The sequence below is a fragment of the Anastrepha obliqua genome, chromosome 3, assembly GCF_027943255.1.
Source record: "Anastrepha obliqua isolate idAnaObli1 chromosome 3, idAnaObli1_1.0, whole genome shotgun sequence".
In the NCBI taxonomy this organism is placed as follows: Eukaryota; Metazoa; Arthropoda; class Insecta; order Diptera; family Tephritidae; genus Anastrepha; species Anastrepha obliqua.
Window position 1 is genome coordinate 58,570,106 of NC_072894.1, and position 19,691 is coordinate 58,589,796.

The 19,691-nt window shown below is 38.4% G+C and overlaps 1 protein-coding gene across 1 annotated transcript in view; it reads left to right on the forward strand.

Annotated features, from left to right (window-relative positions):
- Positions 1-19,691, forward strand: part of LOC129242022 (uncharacterized) — a 212,284-nt gene that overhangs the window by 179,159 nt on the left and 13,434 nt on the right. The window contains exon 9 of the mRNA XM_054878584.1: positions 13,196-13,308. Coding sequence (XP_054734559.1) covers positions 13,196-13,308 — 113 coding nt within the window. The remainder of the gene's footprint in view (positions 1-13,195; positions 13,309-19,691) is intronic.

A 19,691-nucleotide genomic window follows, 5' to 3' on the forward strand; every position in this document is an offset into this window, starting at 1 on the left:
AGAACTCACCTTATCCAAAGGTCAAATATGTGGTACCTGGTGAAACTTGGGTTTACCCCTTGCGCTTAGCTCTAGCTAACAAAAGGCATTGTGCCGTCTTGGGAACTTCATTCCAAGCATCGTGTTTTTATAATTTTGTGATTAAAATGTTGTTGGGAGATGACTTACTTGTTTTAAAGCTTTTTTGAAAGCTATTTGGAATTTATTCCAAAAACCAGAGAAATTCAAACAAACCCATATAATATTAGATTATGTTTATTAAATTGCTTGATAAATTGACGGAGAATTTCTTCCAATTTGAGGTGGCATCCTACAAATGGAGTAGTTGCACTTTTATGCTGGCACTCGAAGGTTGCCCATTGGTTTTTTTTACTCTGAAACAGTCTTTTTCGGGCCTCAAGTAGACCAATCGTTAGTAGTTTTTGGTGGTACTGAAGTGACAGGAGAATATTTTCTCACCACCTCACATTTTTTACAGTGAATTAAGGTTTCAATTCTTTAAAAAATTTTCGACTGTTCGTTTCTTCTGCAATGAAACCATGGGACCTGATGGCATCATTATCCTATTAAAAGGAAACCATCCAAACCAAATCCTTGTAGGCCGCCCACATACTAAAAGACATATTTTTTATTGACTGTCCTTTGAAATTTTTAAAAACTTAATCCTGATAAAAATAAGTTTATATTTTTCTTGAACTTTTTATCGAGCAAAAAGTAGATAGTCCTTGCTTCATTACACCTTCGTTCCAAAATACTATAGTACGCTGAAAAGATAAATGAAGATATTTTTGAGAAATTCGAATGGACGACACAACTTTTCTGGTGAATCCTGGCTGAAAGTTATACAGCCGATTCTCAAGGCAATCCCGCTAAAGAATTTATGGTCTATAATTTAGAGACAAAATATTTAAAGAAATTCCTAGTTTGCAGGCAATTTGCACTAGTGGCGAAAGGAGTCGATCTTTCGTGAATTAGGGTACATAGAATTAACATAAATTTATGCTTTAAATAAATTTTTGCTAAAGATTGCCGATGTATGAAGCTTCCAGATTTTTGGGTGACTTTACGTTATTCCACTTCAACAAATCAGCATTGGTGGGGTTTCAAAATAATAGGGTAATTTTGGTGACCAGAAGTCAAGGTGGACGCTTCTCAACACATCAGTGCCAAAGGCCTCAAGCCTGATTTGAGCGAAGGCTGCGCACAGACGCTCAGAAAGTAGTCCACCGTCTCCTCCTACTCTGCACATCTTGGGGAGAGTGCACTGTCTAAGATGTCTACCTTTTCCATGTGGTTCGCCCATAAAAAGTAGCCCTGCATAATGACAGGAGAATCTGCGATAGTCGGTGGGATGTGTAGGATAAAATCAGTTTTGTCCAGTCTTGTACCGTGCGAAAAGGCGAAAAAGTAGCCAAAGACCCTGGAGACTTTGAAATAAAGTAGACCCCTGCAAATTAAAGGGTGTTGAAAGCTATTGTTAACTTTTACTTAAAGGAATTGGTATGTATACAGTCTTTATATAAATCCACCATAAATAAATCTTGCTCTGTTTCGCCCTCACACAAAAGTTTCTATGAGTATTAAATTACTTCTGTGCATTCAATTATTTCTGTGCATTAAAAATACCGGAACTTCCTTAAATGTTGTCACTATTTTTAATATATCGCACCCAAAAACCTTTTTCGCAAACATAATCTTGATACATTTAACTCGTCCCTACTATCAAACTTCAAATCTGTTTTATACCCTTTGATCTTAAGACATATCCGAACTTTACTAAATTGGTTGTATATTTCAAATCCGCAAGCATATATGACTCTAACACATACATCCTCAAGGAAGCTATTTTTGTTATCTGCCTAAAGTTGTGCCCAAAAATGTCTAGCAAACATATGGCTGTGCTGTACTTATATACGTATGTATGTACCTCTGCTGGTGTTTGTGTGTACACATCCATAAGCCAATAAAAACTTTGAATTATGGCGGCAAATTTGGTTTGCCATATTTACGAACGCCTACAAGCTTCATGATGGATGACCCATAAATCGGGCAAAGAAAAACGAAGTGAAAGCATAAAAAATATTAAAAAGAGCTAAAGTACCAAAAGAAAAGCAAAAACTTACATTCAACTGTGGCAAACAGAACTCCAAGGAAGAATACAGATATGCTTCATAAAAAACAAAAAAAGAAACAGTAAAATAATGTTGGATATACACAAAAATCCAACTGTTGACAGCTTGCGCTCAGCACTCGTTTTCTTGTTTTGTGTCATGATTGGCCAAATCTGCACTCGCAAAGGCAACTCAGAAACAATTTACTTTAAAGTTTAAAGTTTTTCAATTTCTCGAAATAAATAACAAACTGAATTCATTATTTTAGAAGTTTACACTTTAAATATTATCAACACATTCGTTTAAAAGTTACCTCTGCAGTATTTCATGCTGCAAGTGTGCTACTTTGTATTGGTCTCCGGAGCGTATGAGCAACCAACCATGCGTTGCCATGCTAAAATGTCAGCAAACAAACTTTAAAATAATTTTATTTCACTGACTTCCGCACTTCCTTCCTATCTTTATTCGTGGCATTTTGTCACTAGGCGACCACTGTGTGGCGAAGACTGTCCGGAATCTGGCATATTGCACATATTTATTGCATAGATACTCGTACATTTGCTCAAATGAATATGCCTCTGTTTGTTTAAATTTACATCTACATGCATTAATTTATTTACATATATTCAATTTACTTTATTAATGTATCATCTGCTGTGTACATGTGGCTTTTGGTAGTGACATACTTGTTGGCTGCATGTCAGTTAGGCAAACTAAATATGTAGTGCAATTGCACACACAAATGTATCAGAAGGGCTTAGCATCAGTATGGTCGATGTAATTTGCAAAGCGCAATGACCTGAATCATGCATAGTCATTACTGTCAAGCAATTGACATTCCACAGGCGAAATGCTATTTATTTATAATCATATTACTTCTTTATATTAAATCTAAGAAGCGGAAATATTTAAAGCAAAACATGCATAAGCAAGCAAAATCGGTTGACAAAAGAAAATTATTCATCTTCAAGTGAATGCAAAACTCGTCAAGGCATTAATTAACAAATTACGTAGTTCAGCCAAATGAAATTGTCTTTTCTTCGTTTGACTAAGCCGGCTCCTATTATTTTCGAGTTATTGATGTTATATTTGCATGTGAGGCTATAGGCTTTCAATCACGTCACTATTTCAAACAAAACTTTTAAATTAAACACTTTTTCGAAATTCTTTCTTCTATTTCGATAGATTTCATCACTAAAGGCTTTTGAGCCTAGCTTCGTGCTTAGCATAAGAATTCCATTCACAAATATGAACATCTGTGACCACAAATAAATGCTTTACAAATAACTACAAAACTAGAAATTATTTGTAGTGAAAAATGTTTGACTTGTAAAGCATATTCCGTTCTTTAAGATTTTTATTGCCATACAGAGTGCAAATAATGATGTGCATAAAAGGTAGTTCTTAAATATATTCACAGGTTCTTAAAGATGGAAAATCTTCATGCATCATTCACAGCTCGTCTAATAAATCAAAAGTCATAAGAAGACCATAGATTTGTGTTTCGTTGACTTTGCATTTCATTAACGGTTTTTCAATAAGAGCTGCTCCATGGTGGGGATTCCAGGTCAAAATCCCGAAAACACATGCCCGAATGGACATTCACCCGAAACCCAATCACCCGAAAATAATTTACCCGAATAAATTTGCCCGAATACGAATACCCGAATCTTATTAATTTTCCCGAAAAATGCCCGAAAAAATAAAAATAAATTTTATATAAAAATGTTAATAAATAATTAAAATTCAAAATTTTGTAAACAAGTTTTAATTATATGGCATGGTGTGAAAGAAATTGAATTGTGTGAATTTAGGATATTTGAATGTTGTATGCTAAATTAGTTAAGTATTCCAAAATTTTGTTTTAATTCCGCTTTCGCTGTATCCTGATTGGGCGGATGTTCATGAGGAGATTTTTTAGGGCCTTTTAAAACTATTAACTCAGAAACTGTCTGCAATGTAATTGCCCGCGCTTTGCATTCTTTTCTTCGAACCAATTGACAGTCCCAATAGAATTGATTATTTTTCGACGGTTTGGATCTGACATAAATGTATCCTCCGATTATTAATTTTTTTCCGACAAGTTGTCCCACTTCCTCAATTTCTTCCATTTTTATGAATAATTAAGAACGAATGACTGACTGATGAATTTGACACAAGAATTTTGACAACATTTGTTATGAATAAATAAAGGAATAGCACTCTTTTGTTCTTTTCTTGCATGTACTTCAAGTGTATACTAATTCTTAATTATTTTAAATTTTTTTTTCTTTTCGGGTAAAAGGATTCGGGCAAATGGGTTCGGGCGAAGACGTTCGGGCAAAAAAATTCGGGAAACTGTCAATTCGGGGAAATATACATTCGGGCGTGTGGATTCGGGCGGGTGTTTTCGGGCGTTTGGGCGTAAACGCATGGTGGGAGCATAAAATGAGCTGTGCGAGAATTACACAGGCCGACAGCATCTCAGACCCAGAAACCGGACTATATATTTCCGAAGGTTTATGATGCGCTGAATCCAAATCTGGCCTCAGAATTGCTCTATCAGCTCTGGTTTTCAAGATATCCTAACCTAAAAGTGCAAAAAACACCGTTTTTGCCCATATTTGAGGTTATGTAGCCTTGCAGATGTTTTCTTTCACCAAAATTAAAGAATAGCATCTTTAAATACAAGCCTTTTTTCAAATGGCGTTGAGTTTGCTCAAATATCATTTTTTTCGCTGAGATATCGCATTTTGAAATTTTCATCTTTCTAAATTTTCCTACACCTGAAAATCGATTGAGATAAGATAGACATGATATAGTCGATTACTAATTTTCTTGAATTGAGTCTTATTTTTCTTAAAATTTTGTCTCACACCATAAGTGTGCTGACTCACCACACCCCTGCACTATCTAACCTTTGGGTACCGAGTCACACACAGCGCTAACCCTTGGAAACCACCCCTATCATACCGCAAACAGGCTAACCCACTTAACCCTGGGGACAGAGTTTACTCGCATATTTTTTTTAAATAAGTCTTATTTATCTAGATATCTCACAACACAAGTGGGCTAACCAACTTAACTATACCATGTCTATGTTATCTCAATCGATTTTCAGGTGTAGGAAAATTTAGAAACATGAAAATTTCAAAATGCGATATCTCAGCGAAAAAAAATGATATTTGAGCAAACTTAACGCCATTTGAAAAAAGAAGCGATTATCTGTGCATGAAACACCAAATTTTGGAAAACTTATTTCATAAAAGCAGACGCGTCTCCGGGCTTCTCCGTGCATGAAACACCGAATTTTAAATAAGTTATTTCTTAACAGCAGACACATCTCCGGGATTTGCCGTGCATCAAACACGAAATGAGAAAAAAAAGTTTTTTCTACTGGTCATGAAAAGCCATCTGCCGTTTTGATTCGGCTTAAAACTGTTGGCCCTCCATTTGTAGACCAAGATCGCACGGCGCACCCTATAAATGGGACGAAGAGAAAGAAGTGGTTCATTGCAAGAATTTATATTACGCCCATTCGCGGAGGATTTCAGTGAACTTTTAAGACTAAGATGGTCAACCTAAGAATTAAAATTACTAATGTGGGAAGTTTTGGTATACCCAGGCCATCAAATGCCAATGCAGCTATCATTCAATAATTCAAATTCAATCAAAATAAAAAAAATAATCAAACATTCAAGGAAATTCTACGATCTTTATACAAAATAAGTTAGGAAAAGAAAAGAACAGACAAAAATTCTCGAAGGGCAATAATCGTCTCCGACTAATGATCACAAGGAAGAAATCGTCTGAGTGAGTCAACAATTCAAAGGTTGGGGAAATAACTTGAAGAACTAATTCTATCGAGATAGAAAAATGACTGCCTGACCAAAAATTAGATATTCTGTGAACACTTTGTTGCTATAGCGTTCCGCTATAACTCTCATTATATAAGAGTTTATTTTTAATGCTACAAAAATTCCCTGCAATCCCAAATGAAATGAATCTGCAGCCGAATCCTAAAAAATCCTTGTTGATGTCCATTTCCTGGAAAATTATATTGATCCAGTCTGTAACGAAGACGCGAATCGGCAGGGGGGGTTATCTGCGATGTTTGTCCTGTCCGTAAACAGAATAAACTAGGCAATCGATAGCTTTTCCCCTTTCAAATCTCCAGGCATTATACCAGTTATGCTTCAGAAGACTCAACCCTTGGTGGTTCCCGTTCTTCAAAAGATCTTTTTGGAGTGTATCTCGCTAAACCACGTTCCTGCAAGCTGTAAGAAAACCAAAGTGGTCTTCATTTCTAAGGTAGGAAGGAGGGGCCACGCCTTGGCCAAGGACTTCAGACCCATAAGTCTTACCTCCAAGCTCCACTGGAAGCTGCACATAGAAAACCGAGTTAAGAGAGCCAGTATAGCCTTCTACGCCTATAAATCTATGTTCGACAAAAAATGGAGTCTCAGGCCACGTGTCGTACTTTGGATGTACAACTTAGTGGTTCTACCAATTTTGACACATGGCTGCCTAGTTTGGTGGGTACCTCTTCAGAAAGGCTACAACACCACTAAACTAGTGCAGAAAACTCCATGTGTGGGCATCACTGGTGCTTATAGAACTAGTCCCACGGCTGCGCTCAACGTTATTCTGCACTTACTGCCCGTGGATCTTCAAGTTAAATCCATTGCTGCTCAGAGCGCTATTAGGTTGAAGGAGATTGGCCTTTGGAGACAACTTCCTGTAGGATATAGTAGCATCTTGAAGCAGATCTCCCCTTCTTTCTCTGATTCGCACTGATCTGTCCATCAGCAAACTGGGTTTTGAGGGTTGTGCTAGGGCTATCTTTCCGAGCAGGCAAGATTGGAAAGAGGGAAGAGTCGGTACGGATATAGATACCTCTGTTTTCACTGACGGATCCAAGATGCAATCTGGAGTGGGAGCGCGGTTTTTCACTAAATCAGCCAGCATTTCGGTCTCCCTTAATATGCCGGAAACGTGCAGCGTTTTTCAAGCAGAGGTCTTCGCCTGTTGGGAGGAAGACATTTATATTTTTTCCGATAGTCAAGTTGCGATCAAGGTCCTGTCGTTGCCGTATTGCAGCTCTCTTCTGGTGAACTCCTGTAAGGAGGAACTCAAACGTCTCGAAAGTGCAGGAAACATTTCCCTTAGCTGGGTAGCAGGAATATAGAGGGAAATGAAATTGCCGACGAACTTGCCAGGAAGGTGTCGACAGAACCGGTTTCAGCTGTCCCCCTCTCAGACATCGGTGTCTCCTTGACCATTCTTAAAGGGAAACTACACAATTTCTTTCTAAAAAAAAGCGCAAGATAGGTGGAGGACGCTTAGGGTGATGGGAGTTCCCCGCCATTCAATTTCCAAACACATTGCGGTGTTCACTGGTCACTGGGTGATCGGTACTCATGGGAGAAGCTTGGAATTCCGTATAACCCCTATTGAAGAAGCTGTGGGGGGAACCTGCAGAGAAAGAGACTGTTGCCCACTTTCTCTGCAAATGTCCGGCTCTGGGGGCTAGGCGCTTGAGATTCCTTAGCGTGCCCTTTGGGGATGACTTGAAGAAATTCTCCAGCCTAGATCCCTTTTCTCTCCTCCATAAAATCGGGTCCTTACTTCTTGCTTTTATTTTTTTTTATACATTTAGTTTCTACTATTTTGATAATCATATATAAAATTTTATAACGTAAATTTTCAAACTTTGTATACAATTTATAGGTAGATAGGTATAGTGGTTGTCGGTTGACACACCTAGGCCTGCTTTAGACCCATTGTGATACCACCGATGCTGTCCCCTCTCCTCACTCTAGATCGTTCTCGTTGGACGAACCTGGGGATATGATATATCTAACAAGACTTGTTATTTGTATATTGGCTAGTTCTGCGAAGTAATTCAGGGAGCTTTTTCCTAAAATATTGCACCTTCTTCTATCCAGAGCCATGCACCCGCATAGAAAGTGTTCTATAGTCTCTTCTTCTTCAATGTCGTTACAGCTTCTGCAATCGTCGTTATAGGGCGCTCCCAGTCTACTGGCATTCCTGCCAATCAGGCAATGCCCTGTTAGGACCCCGAGAAGGTTTCTCATGTTTTTCCTACTTAGTTTCAACAGTCGGTTTGTGTGGCCCATGTTCCATTCCGGCCAAGTCATTCTACTGGTTGCACAGGTCAGGGACTGAAACCATAGCCTGTTCGCAGCACTGATAGTGTGTTTATCTATAAGCATCTTTCAAGTTTCTAAAGGTATAGGTATGCTCGCTTTGTCTGGTTGGATCGGTAATGTGGTACCCAATCTCGCCAGTTCATCTGCTTTGCAGTTGCACCCAGAGTAGGTTTATTACAAAGTACTGTGATAGTTTTGTCAAAACGGCGATACATTCTTTTACTATCTTCGAGTTAATATTAGGCGATTTTAAAGCTTTCAGGGCCGATCGACTATCTGAATATATGTATGTTTATATCTCTTGTTGTGAGGACTCTTTTATTTAGGGCTAGCAGGCCTTCTCTGATAGCCAATATTTCAGCTTGAACAAATTTATAACAACTCGGTAAATTTTCAAACGAATTTCAAACGTTTTAAGTCAAAACTTATAGAAAAATTCTGGGTTTGTAGTTATATAGTTTATTAGATTTTAATATAAAAAAGTTTTAAGTTTTAAGTGCAAAATGGCTCATGAGTGGTTTTGTTTGGAGATAATGCGCACATGAAAAAAAAGATGTTGAAAATAGATTAATAGCGGGGTTTCATTAATAATTTAAACTTATCGTAAAAAAAAACTACTTAAAAATTAGTCCTGCCATGAGTAAAATTTTTTCAACTACAAATTCTAAGAAAAAGTAGTAATGAAGTTCATTTGTACATTTTCCTGTTTATTATCGCTTTAATTTATTATACCGCATGTATGAGTGATATATTTTCAACCGTTAAGTTCCTCATGTTAGCCGTGAACCAAAAAAATGTTCGTACATTTTCAATTGGTATTATAAATCTCCCATAAATTTAAGCTTACAATGTATTTCAGCTGTAATATTTGCGCACATGAACGCACAAGCGGTTGGAATGTCGAGTGAGAAGCGTAAATCCGTTGGCTAATTGTTTCCGCAATGGAACGTGCATAAAATCCCTTAACGGGCTTTAATGTTGGCGTAAAAACAAACGCGTATAAATGTTCGTAAAACCATACATATGGTATACACATGTAAGTATGTGTGCATATGTATGTTAATAGCAACATATTCGTAATTCATTTTTCATTTGCTGGCACATAAGATGCACGCATCGCATCAAGTATGCACATTCCATGTAGGAAAATTTGATATTTTTTATTAATTTTTTTGAATTGAATTCTCTCAGTGCAATCAGTGCTTACTTAGATTTTCACGAATTTTGTCATTGCTAGACACGCGGCACCGCTACTCAGTACTCAGTGAATTAGTCAGACTCACTGTTGGGCAAGTATGATTTTAGAGATTTGCTTACAGTTTTTGCCAACAAATTACTATTTTTTCTCTATTTTCTATTTTCTCTTCTTTTTTTCATTTTTATCATAACTTCATAATTCGATGTGTTCTAAAGTAAACTGTCGATCAATTCATGAAATGGCTGAAACCTTCTGTGAAATTCTTACATCTGAAAATTACACAGAACTAAACATCTAAACGGTCGGCCGCCGTAGCCGAATGGGTTGGTGCGTGATTACCATTCGGAATTCACAGAGAGGTCGTTGGTTCGAATCTCGGTGAAAGCAAAATTAATAAAAACATTTTTCTAATAGCGGTCGCCCCTCGGCAGGCAACGGCAAACCTCCGAGTGTATTTCTGCCATGAAAAAGCTCCTCATAAAAATATCTGCCGTTCGGAGTCGGCTTGAAACTGTAGGTCCCTCCATTTGTGGAACAACATCAAGACGCACACCACAAATAGGAGGAGGAGCTCGGCCAAACACCTAACAGAAGTGTACGCGCCAATTATTTATTTATTTTTTTTTTAACATCTCAGAAGGTCAAAAGTTAATTTTTCTACATCGTAACTGGTGCAAAGTGTGGTTGTGGTCTAAAAAAAACATCGCTAAAATGACGCGTAGCAGATACAAAGTGTATCAATGTTCAGAAGAATCTTATTAGAGAAATCAAGTCAACCAACTATCGATTTCTACTAATAATTCCTACAGCATTTTCAACAAAGACAAAAGCAATTTCAAACTATTGAGTCATAGTTCTATGTATACTATATTTGGCATTTAGAAGTGGTAGGTTAGGTTAGGTTATGGTGGTAGTCGGTCCGTATGACCAACTCACTTAGACCTCACAGGTCCGTTGTGACACCACTGTGCGACACGGGAACCTTGTTTATTTACTTTCGTGAAACCATTTTGAGGCTCTTATGAAGCGCAGGATTGGTCTAATCCCCGCACAAGATAGTTCTGTAAGAGAATTGAAAAAGTGTTTACCTAGACAACCTGCTCTGATTTTAGCTAAGGCTGCACAATTGCAAAGGAAGTGCTCTACTGTTTCTTCCTTCTCCTCATCTCTACAGCTTCTACAATAATCATGGGAGAATACTCCTTGTCTCAAGGAATGCCTTCCAAATAGTAAGTGGCCGGTGACACCAGCCACGACCTTCGAGATACCTTCTCTTGAGAGGCTAAGCAATTCCTTTGTCCTTTTCTTGTTTATTTGCGGCCATAGTAGCCTGGCTGTTACGAATGTATCTTCTTTTTCCCATGACCTATTGGCCTCCTGGGTAATGTTGTTTTTTATTATTAATTTACTCGTGGCCAAAGGGATTCCAATAGTACTTTTATCACGGAGCAGTTGAAGAGCAGTACCTTTTCTGGCTAGCTCATCGGCTTTACAGTTTCCCTCATTAGCTCTGTGTCCTGGAACCCAAATAAGGCTGACCTTGAATATGACGCTTATATTATTTAGGACTGCTAGGCATTCCTGTGCAACCTTTGATCTTAGTATAGCCGCATTCATTGATTTAATGGCCGCTTGGCTATCCGAGAATATATTTATAGTCGTTTTTGTTACGGCATGCATATTTAGGTATGTAGCCACTTCTTTTATGTGTGCAGTAGTCTGGTAATCGAACTGAAAGTTCCAGTCTTAATTCTTTCGAAAATACTCCATAGCCAACTTTATCGTCTAGCTCGGAGCCATCTGCATAAAAATTAGTTCCCCCCTTCTCCATGGCCTTGGTGTTTGCCACTCCCTTCTTGACGGTATGCTTGTCTTGAAAAGCTTGTCGAAGGTAAGTCTAGGAGTAGAAGAGTCTATTTCTTGTTTGTGACTGTTCAGGGTGTGCAAATACAGGCGTGGCCAACCCCCCGTTCTATCCATAGCGCCATACTTTTGAGTCTAAGCGCCGAGGCGGCGGCCGCGTTTTTCCCTACGAGATTTAATGCAGGCAAATTGATTAGCACTTCTAGCGCTTTGTTTGGGGTAGTCTTTAAAGCACCAGAGATGCATAAAAGAGCTATTCTTTGGACCTTACTCATGATTTTAGCGTAACTCGCCGTTAGAGTAGATGGCCACGAAAATGTTGGCCTTTTTTACTCTTTCCTCAATATTAGGTTTCCATGTGAGTTTCCGATCTTATATAAATCCTAAGTACTTGACATTCTCTCTTAAAGGAATCTCCACACCCTTGAAGACCAGCGGGGAGATTATAGGAAGCCTATATTTCCTTGTGAAGAGAATTATTTCAGTTTTTGCGGGATTTATAGGGAGTCCCCTACTCTCGGTCCAGCTCCTAAGTGTGGAAATGTTAGAGCGCAGAATGTCCATGAGGATGTTAGGATATCTGCCTTTAACAGCAATTGCTAGGTCATCTGCGTATGCAGTGACGTGCGTCAGCAAGCAAACAGCAAAACTCAGCAAACACTCCAAACGTCGCTTCATCGGATGTTGTCATCGTCCACGCTTCTGCGCCATACGTTAGGACGGGCATGATGGGAGTCTTGAAGAGTGTAAGTTTTGTTCGTCGATAGAGGACTTTACTGCTCAATTTCCTACTTAGTCCAAAGTAGCACTTGTTGGCAAGAGATATTCTATGTTGGATTTCAAGGCTGACATTGTTATCGGTGTTAATGCTGGTTCCTAAATACACGAAGTGTTTTACAAGCTCAAAACTATAACTGTCAACAGTGACGTGGGCGCCGATACGCCAGTGCGGCTCGTACGATACTCTCCAACATCAGATTAATACGAATTGAATTCGGAATCCGGATTCTTCTTCGGCGGCGGTACCTAGGGAACTAGACATGTTGCTCAATGTTGGCAGTACTCTCTGAGAGCAGGAGTGAGAGTCGAGTGGCGAATCTTCTGGCTGTATGTTGTGATTGCAGCTTTTCGATGTCGAACATTCTTTGCATAGTTAGATGTACGCTTTTCGCTGCACAGAGGCTGCAACAAGGTAATGATCTGAGTCGATGTTGAGTCCTCGGATCGTACGTACATTTAAAAGACTGGAAGCGTGTCTTCCATCAGAGCAGTATGCTGCTTATACTTGAAGTACGACGTATCCCTCTGTACCTCCTACGTTTATGCTTTCGGGTGAGAGTATGCAGTTTTCTTATTTAAGTCCCCTCAATATCTACCACATCTGAACGGCAAAATAGTAATTTATTATAAAATCATTTTTCCTGGAACTCAACGAGGTGTGTATGAGATCTGCGTAGCTACCACAAAGTTAGCTAATTAGTACAAATCCTCCCTGCAGGGCTCGAAGCTACATTGTATGTGTGCTTGCTGGCATGTATATGTATATGCGTACTTATACGAAATCTCATATGCATCTGATGGTCTTACATCAACAGATATGTCAACATATGCATGAGTACTTATTATTTTACATAATTTTGTTCAAAAATTTGTCTTTGCAAATTTCGCCTTTCCCATCTTTATGGACCGCATATGCATACGTAAAAGTGGTTGAGTGTGGACACGTAAACATTCTGGTTAAATCTTAAATTACAAATATATCTGTATATATAGGTATACCTACGTAGGTATATACATATGTGTGTACACATATTGATACAATTTTCACAAATGAATACATATATACATATCATTTGTCTTTATTTTTTCAGGCAAACCAGTTTCATGGATGATGATTTCGCCATCTGTAACACCACGAAAACTGAATGTTGGCTCAAATAATCCTGCAATGCGGCTTTACAAATTCGATACGGATTCTGGTCAGGTCAGTAATCAATGCATATTTTGCATGAAAATATCTCAATAAAGACATAATGTTTTGAAAAGCACGTAATAGTACTTCTTATGATAAAAAATAGCAGGCGACTCTACTACAATCATTCTTAGCAATTGTTGGTCGATTTTAAAGTTTCATAATTTGTAAATAAATATTGCGAATAGCCTTTTCACATTTCTAAATTAAGTTAGATTAGGTCAGGAAAGATTCAATGGTTATATCATAAAAAGGAACACAGGTACGGTTGGTAGGTGAATCAATGGGGAAGAAGACAACCTCGAAATCATAACTGTGAACTTCGACGTGGATGCTGATACGCGAGTGCGACGACTATTTTTTTGATAACAGGAGGTACGTTGTTTTGTCCTCGTTCACCACCAGACCCATTGGCTTCGCTTCTTATCCACTATGGAAAGGGCAGAACTAACAGCGCGGTCGGTAAGGCCGATGATATTACTTGTACGCTCTTATAAAAAATTGTGTCCGGGCGATTAAGTTCTGCAGCTCCCGCGATCTTTTCCAGCATCCGGTTAAAGAAGTCAGACGACAGCGGATCAGCCTGTCTGAAACCTAATTTGGTTTCAAACGGCTCGAAGATGTCCTTCCGAATTCTGATAGCGCTACTGGTATTGAGCAGTGTCATTTTGTGTAGCCGTATTAGTTTTCCGGCCGCCGTAGCCGAATGGGTTGGTGCGTGACTACCATTCGCAATTCACAGAGAGAACGTCGGTTCGAATCTCGGTGAAACACCATAATTAAGAAAAACATTTTTCTAATAGCGGTCGGCCCCTCGGCAGGCAATGACAAATCTCTGATTGTATTTTTGCCATGAAAAAGCTCCTCATAAAAATATGTGCCGTTCGGAGTCGGCTTAAAATTGTAGGTCCCTCCATTTGTGGAACAACATCAAGACGCGCACCACAAATATTAGGAGGAGCTGGGCCAAACACCCAAAAAGGGTGTACGTGCCAATTATATACATATTAGTTTTGCGGGTATTTCAAATTCCGACATCGCGATATATGGGCAACTACTTGTCGAACGCAACTTTGAAGGCGATTCTGCTTTCATGGGTATTTCCTAAGACTTGACGTTTTGTGAATATCTGGTCGGTGGTGAATTTTCCAGGTCTAAAGCCACACATTCAGTTGCTTGATCGTGGGCTTCAGCCTTGCACACAGTACGCTCGCTAGAACCTTGTAGTCGATATTTAGAGGGCTAGTCGCGCACAGATAACAGTATCATCCTTCTTGTGGATTGGGCAGGGCACACTTAAATTCTAATCGGCAGGCATGCTTCCATCCGACCATATTTTGCATAGAAAGTGATGCATTCACCTTACCAGCTTCTCGCCGCCATGTTTGAATAGCTCAGCCGGCAGTCCGTCTGCGCCCGCGGCTTTGTTGTTCTTTAGACGCGTTATCGCTATTCTCACCTCGTCATGGTCGGGAGCGGAACGACGATCCCGTCGTCAACGATTGGGGTATTGAGACCTTCACATTCTCTGTGACATGCGCAGCTATCACTATTTAACAGGTTCGAGAAGTATTTGCTCCATGATTTAAGAATGCTTTGGATATCTGTCACCAGATCTCCGTCTTTGTTCTTACAGGAAAACTGCTGTAAGCCGCCGAACTTTTTAGTAGAATTTTCGGGCGTTATTCTTATTGGCCAGCATCTCAATCTTCTCGTACTCCCGTATTTCGGCCTCTCGTTTCTTCTTTCGGATAATGCGTCTCTCTTCCTTTTTTAGCTCTCTGTAGCGATCCCACATGGCTCGCGTTGCGCCCGATCGCAGCGTGGCTCTATAGACGGCATCCTTTCTTTCTACGGCAGCATGACATTCCTCGTCGTACCAACTGTTTTTTTTGGCTCGCTGGAATCCGATCTCTTCTTCGGCGGCGGTACCTAGGGAACGAGAAATGTTGCTCCATTGCTCGTGCATGTCGGATTGTTGGGCAGTACTCTCTCAGAGCAGGAGTGAGGGTCGAGTGGCGAATCATGTGGTTGTATGTTGTGACTGCAGCTTTGTGTACTTTTTGCTGCACAGAGGCGTACCTTGCTGCAACAAGGTGATTATCCGAATCGATGTTGGGTTCTCAGATTGTACGTACATCTTAAACATTGGAAGCGTTTATACTTCGAAAGTAAGAAAATAGTTTTTTACAGCAAAAAAATATAATATATATTTTAGAAAGGCCTGACTACTGACCTTAACCCAAACGAGCAACCGGGCAATACTTTCCCAATTGGTTTTCAATGGAATACAGTTTAGTAGCGCTACAACCCTTAGAATGGAGAGAAATTTACCAAAATATTATAAAAACCTTAATCAAATCGATACATCGGCGACTTGAAAAAGTTATAATCAAAGGAGAATCCAACACAAAGTACTAAACTCTAAATTATAAATTAACCTAAAGAGATCTATTCTATTAAAATATTGTAATATTGGTCTTATGCTTTTTTTGCTCTACAGATTCTACAGATTCTACTTTTCTTAATAATTAATTTAAATTTCATAAAATGTATCTTTATTTCTGGAGATTTTTAAAACAAGTATCATTAAAAGTTTAAATGTTAAAAACATAAGTTATTTAACCTAAACTGATAATAAAAATATAAAAAAATTAGTTGCTCTTATAATTTTTTCGTACGGTAAAGATTCTCCTTGAATAAAACGTCAAACAAAACACACAAAAGCCAAATGAAGCACCTGTAAGTAAATATAAAATATAACCGAATTCGAGTGTTTTTTCTGCAAGTCGGCCACACAGGAATACAACTATTGATAATCAATTTTAGGCTATACAATAGCATTGAGTGACCAACATACACAGATACATATAAGTACATATGTGCGCTGAAAGAATTGTTTGCAACCACCTTCACCAATATAGTTATAACAATTATTATTTCTTTTTTTTCTTTATTTTATTTTGTTTGAATTGCTGGCACTGATTCGAAATTGAATTTGTGTTCCACTTCCGCGCTCAAGCCTACTAAAAAAGTGTTTCAATTTTGGTCTCAAACGATGCGGCTGGACTTTCGTTCCATTTTGCTTTTTTGTACATTTTCGCAGCTGAAGAAAAATATTTTCACTTACATTATGATATCTTTTTGTGTGTCCTGATTCGGTTACATTGCAGCAAAGTGTGTTACAAATTTAATTTATACAGCTGCAAACTTGCATGCCCGCACTCATACTTCCATTTGAGAGTGCATCCGGTTGGCGAGTGGCGCTTCTTGCTTTGCGCAACGCCTGCATATCCTACAATGTGTACGTACCTTCGTACCAAGCACATATATCATATACACATATATATGCACACATACATATGCATGCAAGTCTGTATTCGTATGCAAATGTCTGCATGACCAGCACCATCCTGTTTGCGTTCGCAAAAAACTCTCTTGGCTTTTGTTCAACGCGTTACAAATTTATGCCACTTTCAAGCGCTCGCAAAGTTATGCACATTTTAAGTCTTACTGCCTTTCATCAATATGTATGCCCACATGTATGTGTGCAGTCTAAGTGCAGTCTTGTGCAAAAGTTTAAGGTCATTATACTATAATTTGTATAACTATTGTAAAGTTTGAAATATAATTGGGTAATTCACAATTAAGTACAAATAGTCTACAAGTTGGTTGAAAAGTATTGAAAGTGACACCTACTAACCAATAGAGGCAACAACAGGTTCGATTCGTCAAATCATTATTTCGATTCGTCAAATCATTATTTGTTTTGAATATACTTCAATGTCAATACTTTGTTTTGGAAGGTTTATGGAAGGTTTAACAACAAAAATGTTACAGTAATCTGATTCTACATTTCCAAGAGTGCATCGATTGGTTTTGGCGTTTCAGAGTATCAAAGATCAAAAGTATAGTGAACGTTCAAAAACAAAGACAATTCAATATAAATAACTCCATGTGGAAAAGCTGCTCGGAATGTTAGTCGCAGTCGTTAAAAATTCGGCAAAAAGCTGTAGAACAGTACATAGAACAGTACAGTACAAAGCTTCCGGAAAATGATAAGAGAGCTGGTATAAAATTATTTAAGAGTTATTGAAATTAGTGTGTACAACTTAAGAGATTTTATTTTTGCTTTCAACCCATCTGTATTAAGGTCCGGATATAACGGTGATTTGTCATTTTAAGCAGTTAAGTGACCAGTCTTAGACTAGTGGCTTATGTAGTCTTGCATTGCTCTGTTAGAATAATATTCCGGGCAAGGATGTTTCTTCCTAAACAAACGGTAACAGTAAATTATGAGAGAGAGACTCTTTCGACGTGGTTTCGTTGTTAATAATTTCGCCAACAACCCGTAAGTTGGAGTATCTGTATCCAGATATTGCTCCCCAAATCGTAACCGTAATTATCGAAAGGAAATGACCATTCTACAGACGATGGGCGCATTAGTTGCGAGCTAAAATATACTTTAGCCGACCAAAAACAAATTTTTCCATGTCCACCAGCGATGAAATCTACGTCATGCTTTGAGATTTCTTTTGCATGTTATTTAGAAATAGTGCCTTTTTAGATGCAGGAAAGCTCATATAGCTCACGTAACAAACAATCTTTCAATTATTTAACGTCTTGAAGCAAACCAATCTTTTAACAGATAGGCGGAATTGTTTGTTCACATATATTAGGTGGTCTGTCTTAACGTCGATTTTATGGTCCTTGACACACAAGCCTTACCTATTTCAAGCTTTATAGCGACCTCCTTGCATAAATGTGTTATTTGTGCTAAACCGTAATTTGGTAGGTACTAAGCATCGACAAATGGTACTAAGCATTCGAAAATGAGAAAACTTGCCTAAAAAATTTTACTTGCCGCAGAATGCTATGACAATTGATTTTAAACCATACCTCTCTAATGCTTGATGACTATACCTTTGTGGTGGCCTAAGATGCAACTGATTTACTAAACTTACAAAACATTTTTCGAAAGTTTGATATGACATAAAATTCATAGTTTACTAAAATTTTTTCTATGACCGCAAGGTAATCTTAAACTTGTGCACGATGTAACTTGTTAACGATGTAGAGTATTAAATTAATTCAGTAGTGTGTTAGAATTAAATCAATTTGGGTTATATTCTTTAGAACTAAATATAAAAAAAAAAAATTCTTAAAGACCTTAAACCGTTTGGTATTCTAAATTTTTCTGTTTCCGTCTGGTATACCTTTTTGTTGACTTCAACTATGTTAGTCGTAAAGTCTTGCACAAGACTGTTATACGACTATTTTATGATAGAAAATGTTGCAATGCATGCAGCTTTACAAACAACCATTCTGGCAAATATGAGTTTACAAACAACGAGGTGAATCGAGATTTTTGACTGCCCGTCTTTAAGCAATTCAAAAAAAAAAAAAAAACTGCAAAAGAACGAAGCAGAAGAGACTGGATTCTTAAAACTTCAATTTCCCTTAAAAAGTCTAAAACTGAGGCAGTCAAAACTTTCTGTAAAGAATCATTCTTTAATGCATCTATTAAACAAATTTGTAAGCAGATTATAATTAGATTGAAAATAAATTCTGGAAAGCCACTTCTGCGCGAACTGAACACAAGAAACACTGTTTCGCTGGAAGAGCTCGGGTTGGTTTCGCCAAAAGATTGGTATAATTTAAGACACATTACGCTAGAACTGAAAAAATCTTTCCTAGTACAGCAATGGGCTTCTTTGTAAACTCACACTAAGTTAACTCTTTTCATGGCAGCCGTATTGATAAATTCACATATTTAGGCGTCCTAATCTCAAACGACAATTGCGCTAGAGAGTGCATTCAGGAACAAATAATTGCTGCAAATAAAATATAATTTGGCCATATGTGCCCATTTAAAGGGAAGATACAATCCAGGACTTATAAACTCATTGCTCGAAAGTGTGGTCCATGGCAGCACCTGAAGAAAAATCTCTCAGAATCTTTGATAGAAAGATACTCAGGAGGATATATGGCGCCAGGTGATAACATAATATGAACCAGCAACGAGTTACACCAATTTATCTGTGGCGAGGACATGTTCTAAAAATAGAAAACACGCATGTTCGAAACAAACCTATGATAACGCGAAATAATGGTCGCCCACGTAGGTGGGACTGCATTGAAGAAGACCTACGAACGCTCGAAATAAATATCTAGCAAGAGGTCGAGAGGCCTGGAGGAATATCGTAGAGGAGGCTAAAACGCCAAAACGCCACAGGTTGTTACGCTAAATGATGATTTTTTGGTGGGTGAGTTAGCGTTCAAAATGCCTTCGCACCGGACGTCTACTGCGTTGAGTGGTGTGACCACCAAAACAATCGCTCTCGTAGTCCCCTCCCGGTACTACTTTCTGCATTACTTCGGGAGGGCCCAGAACC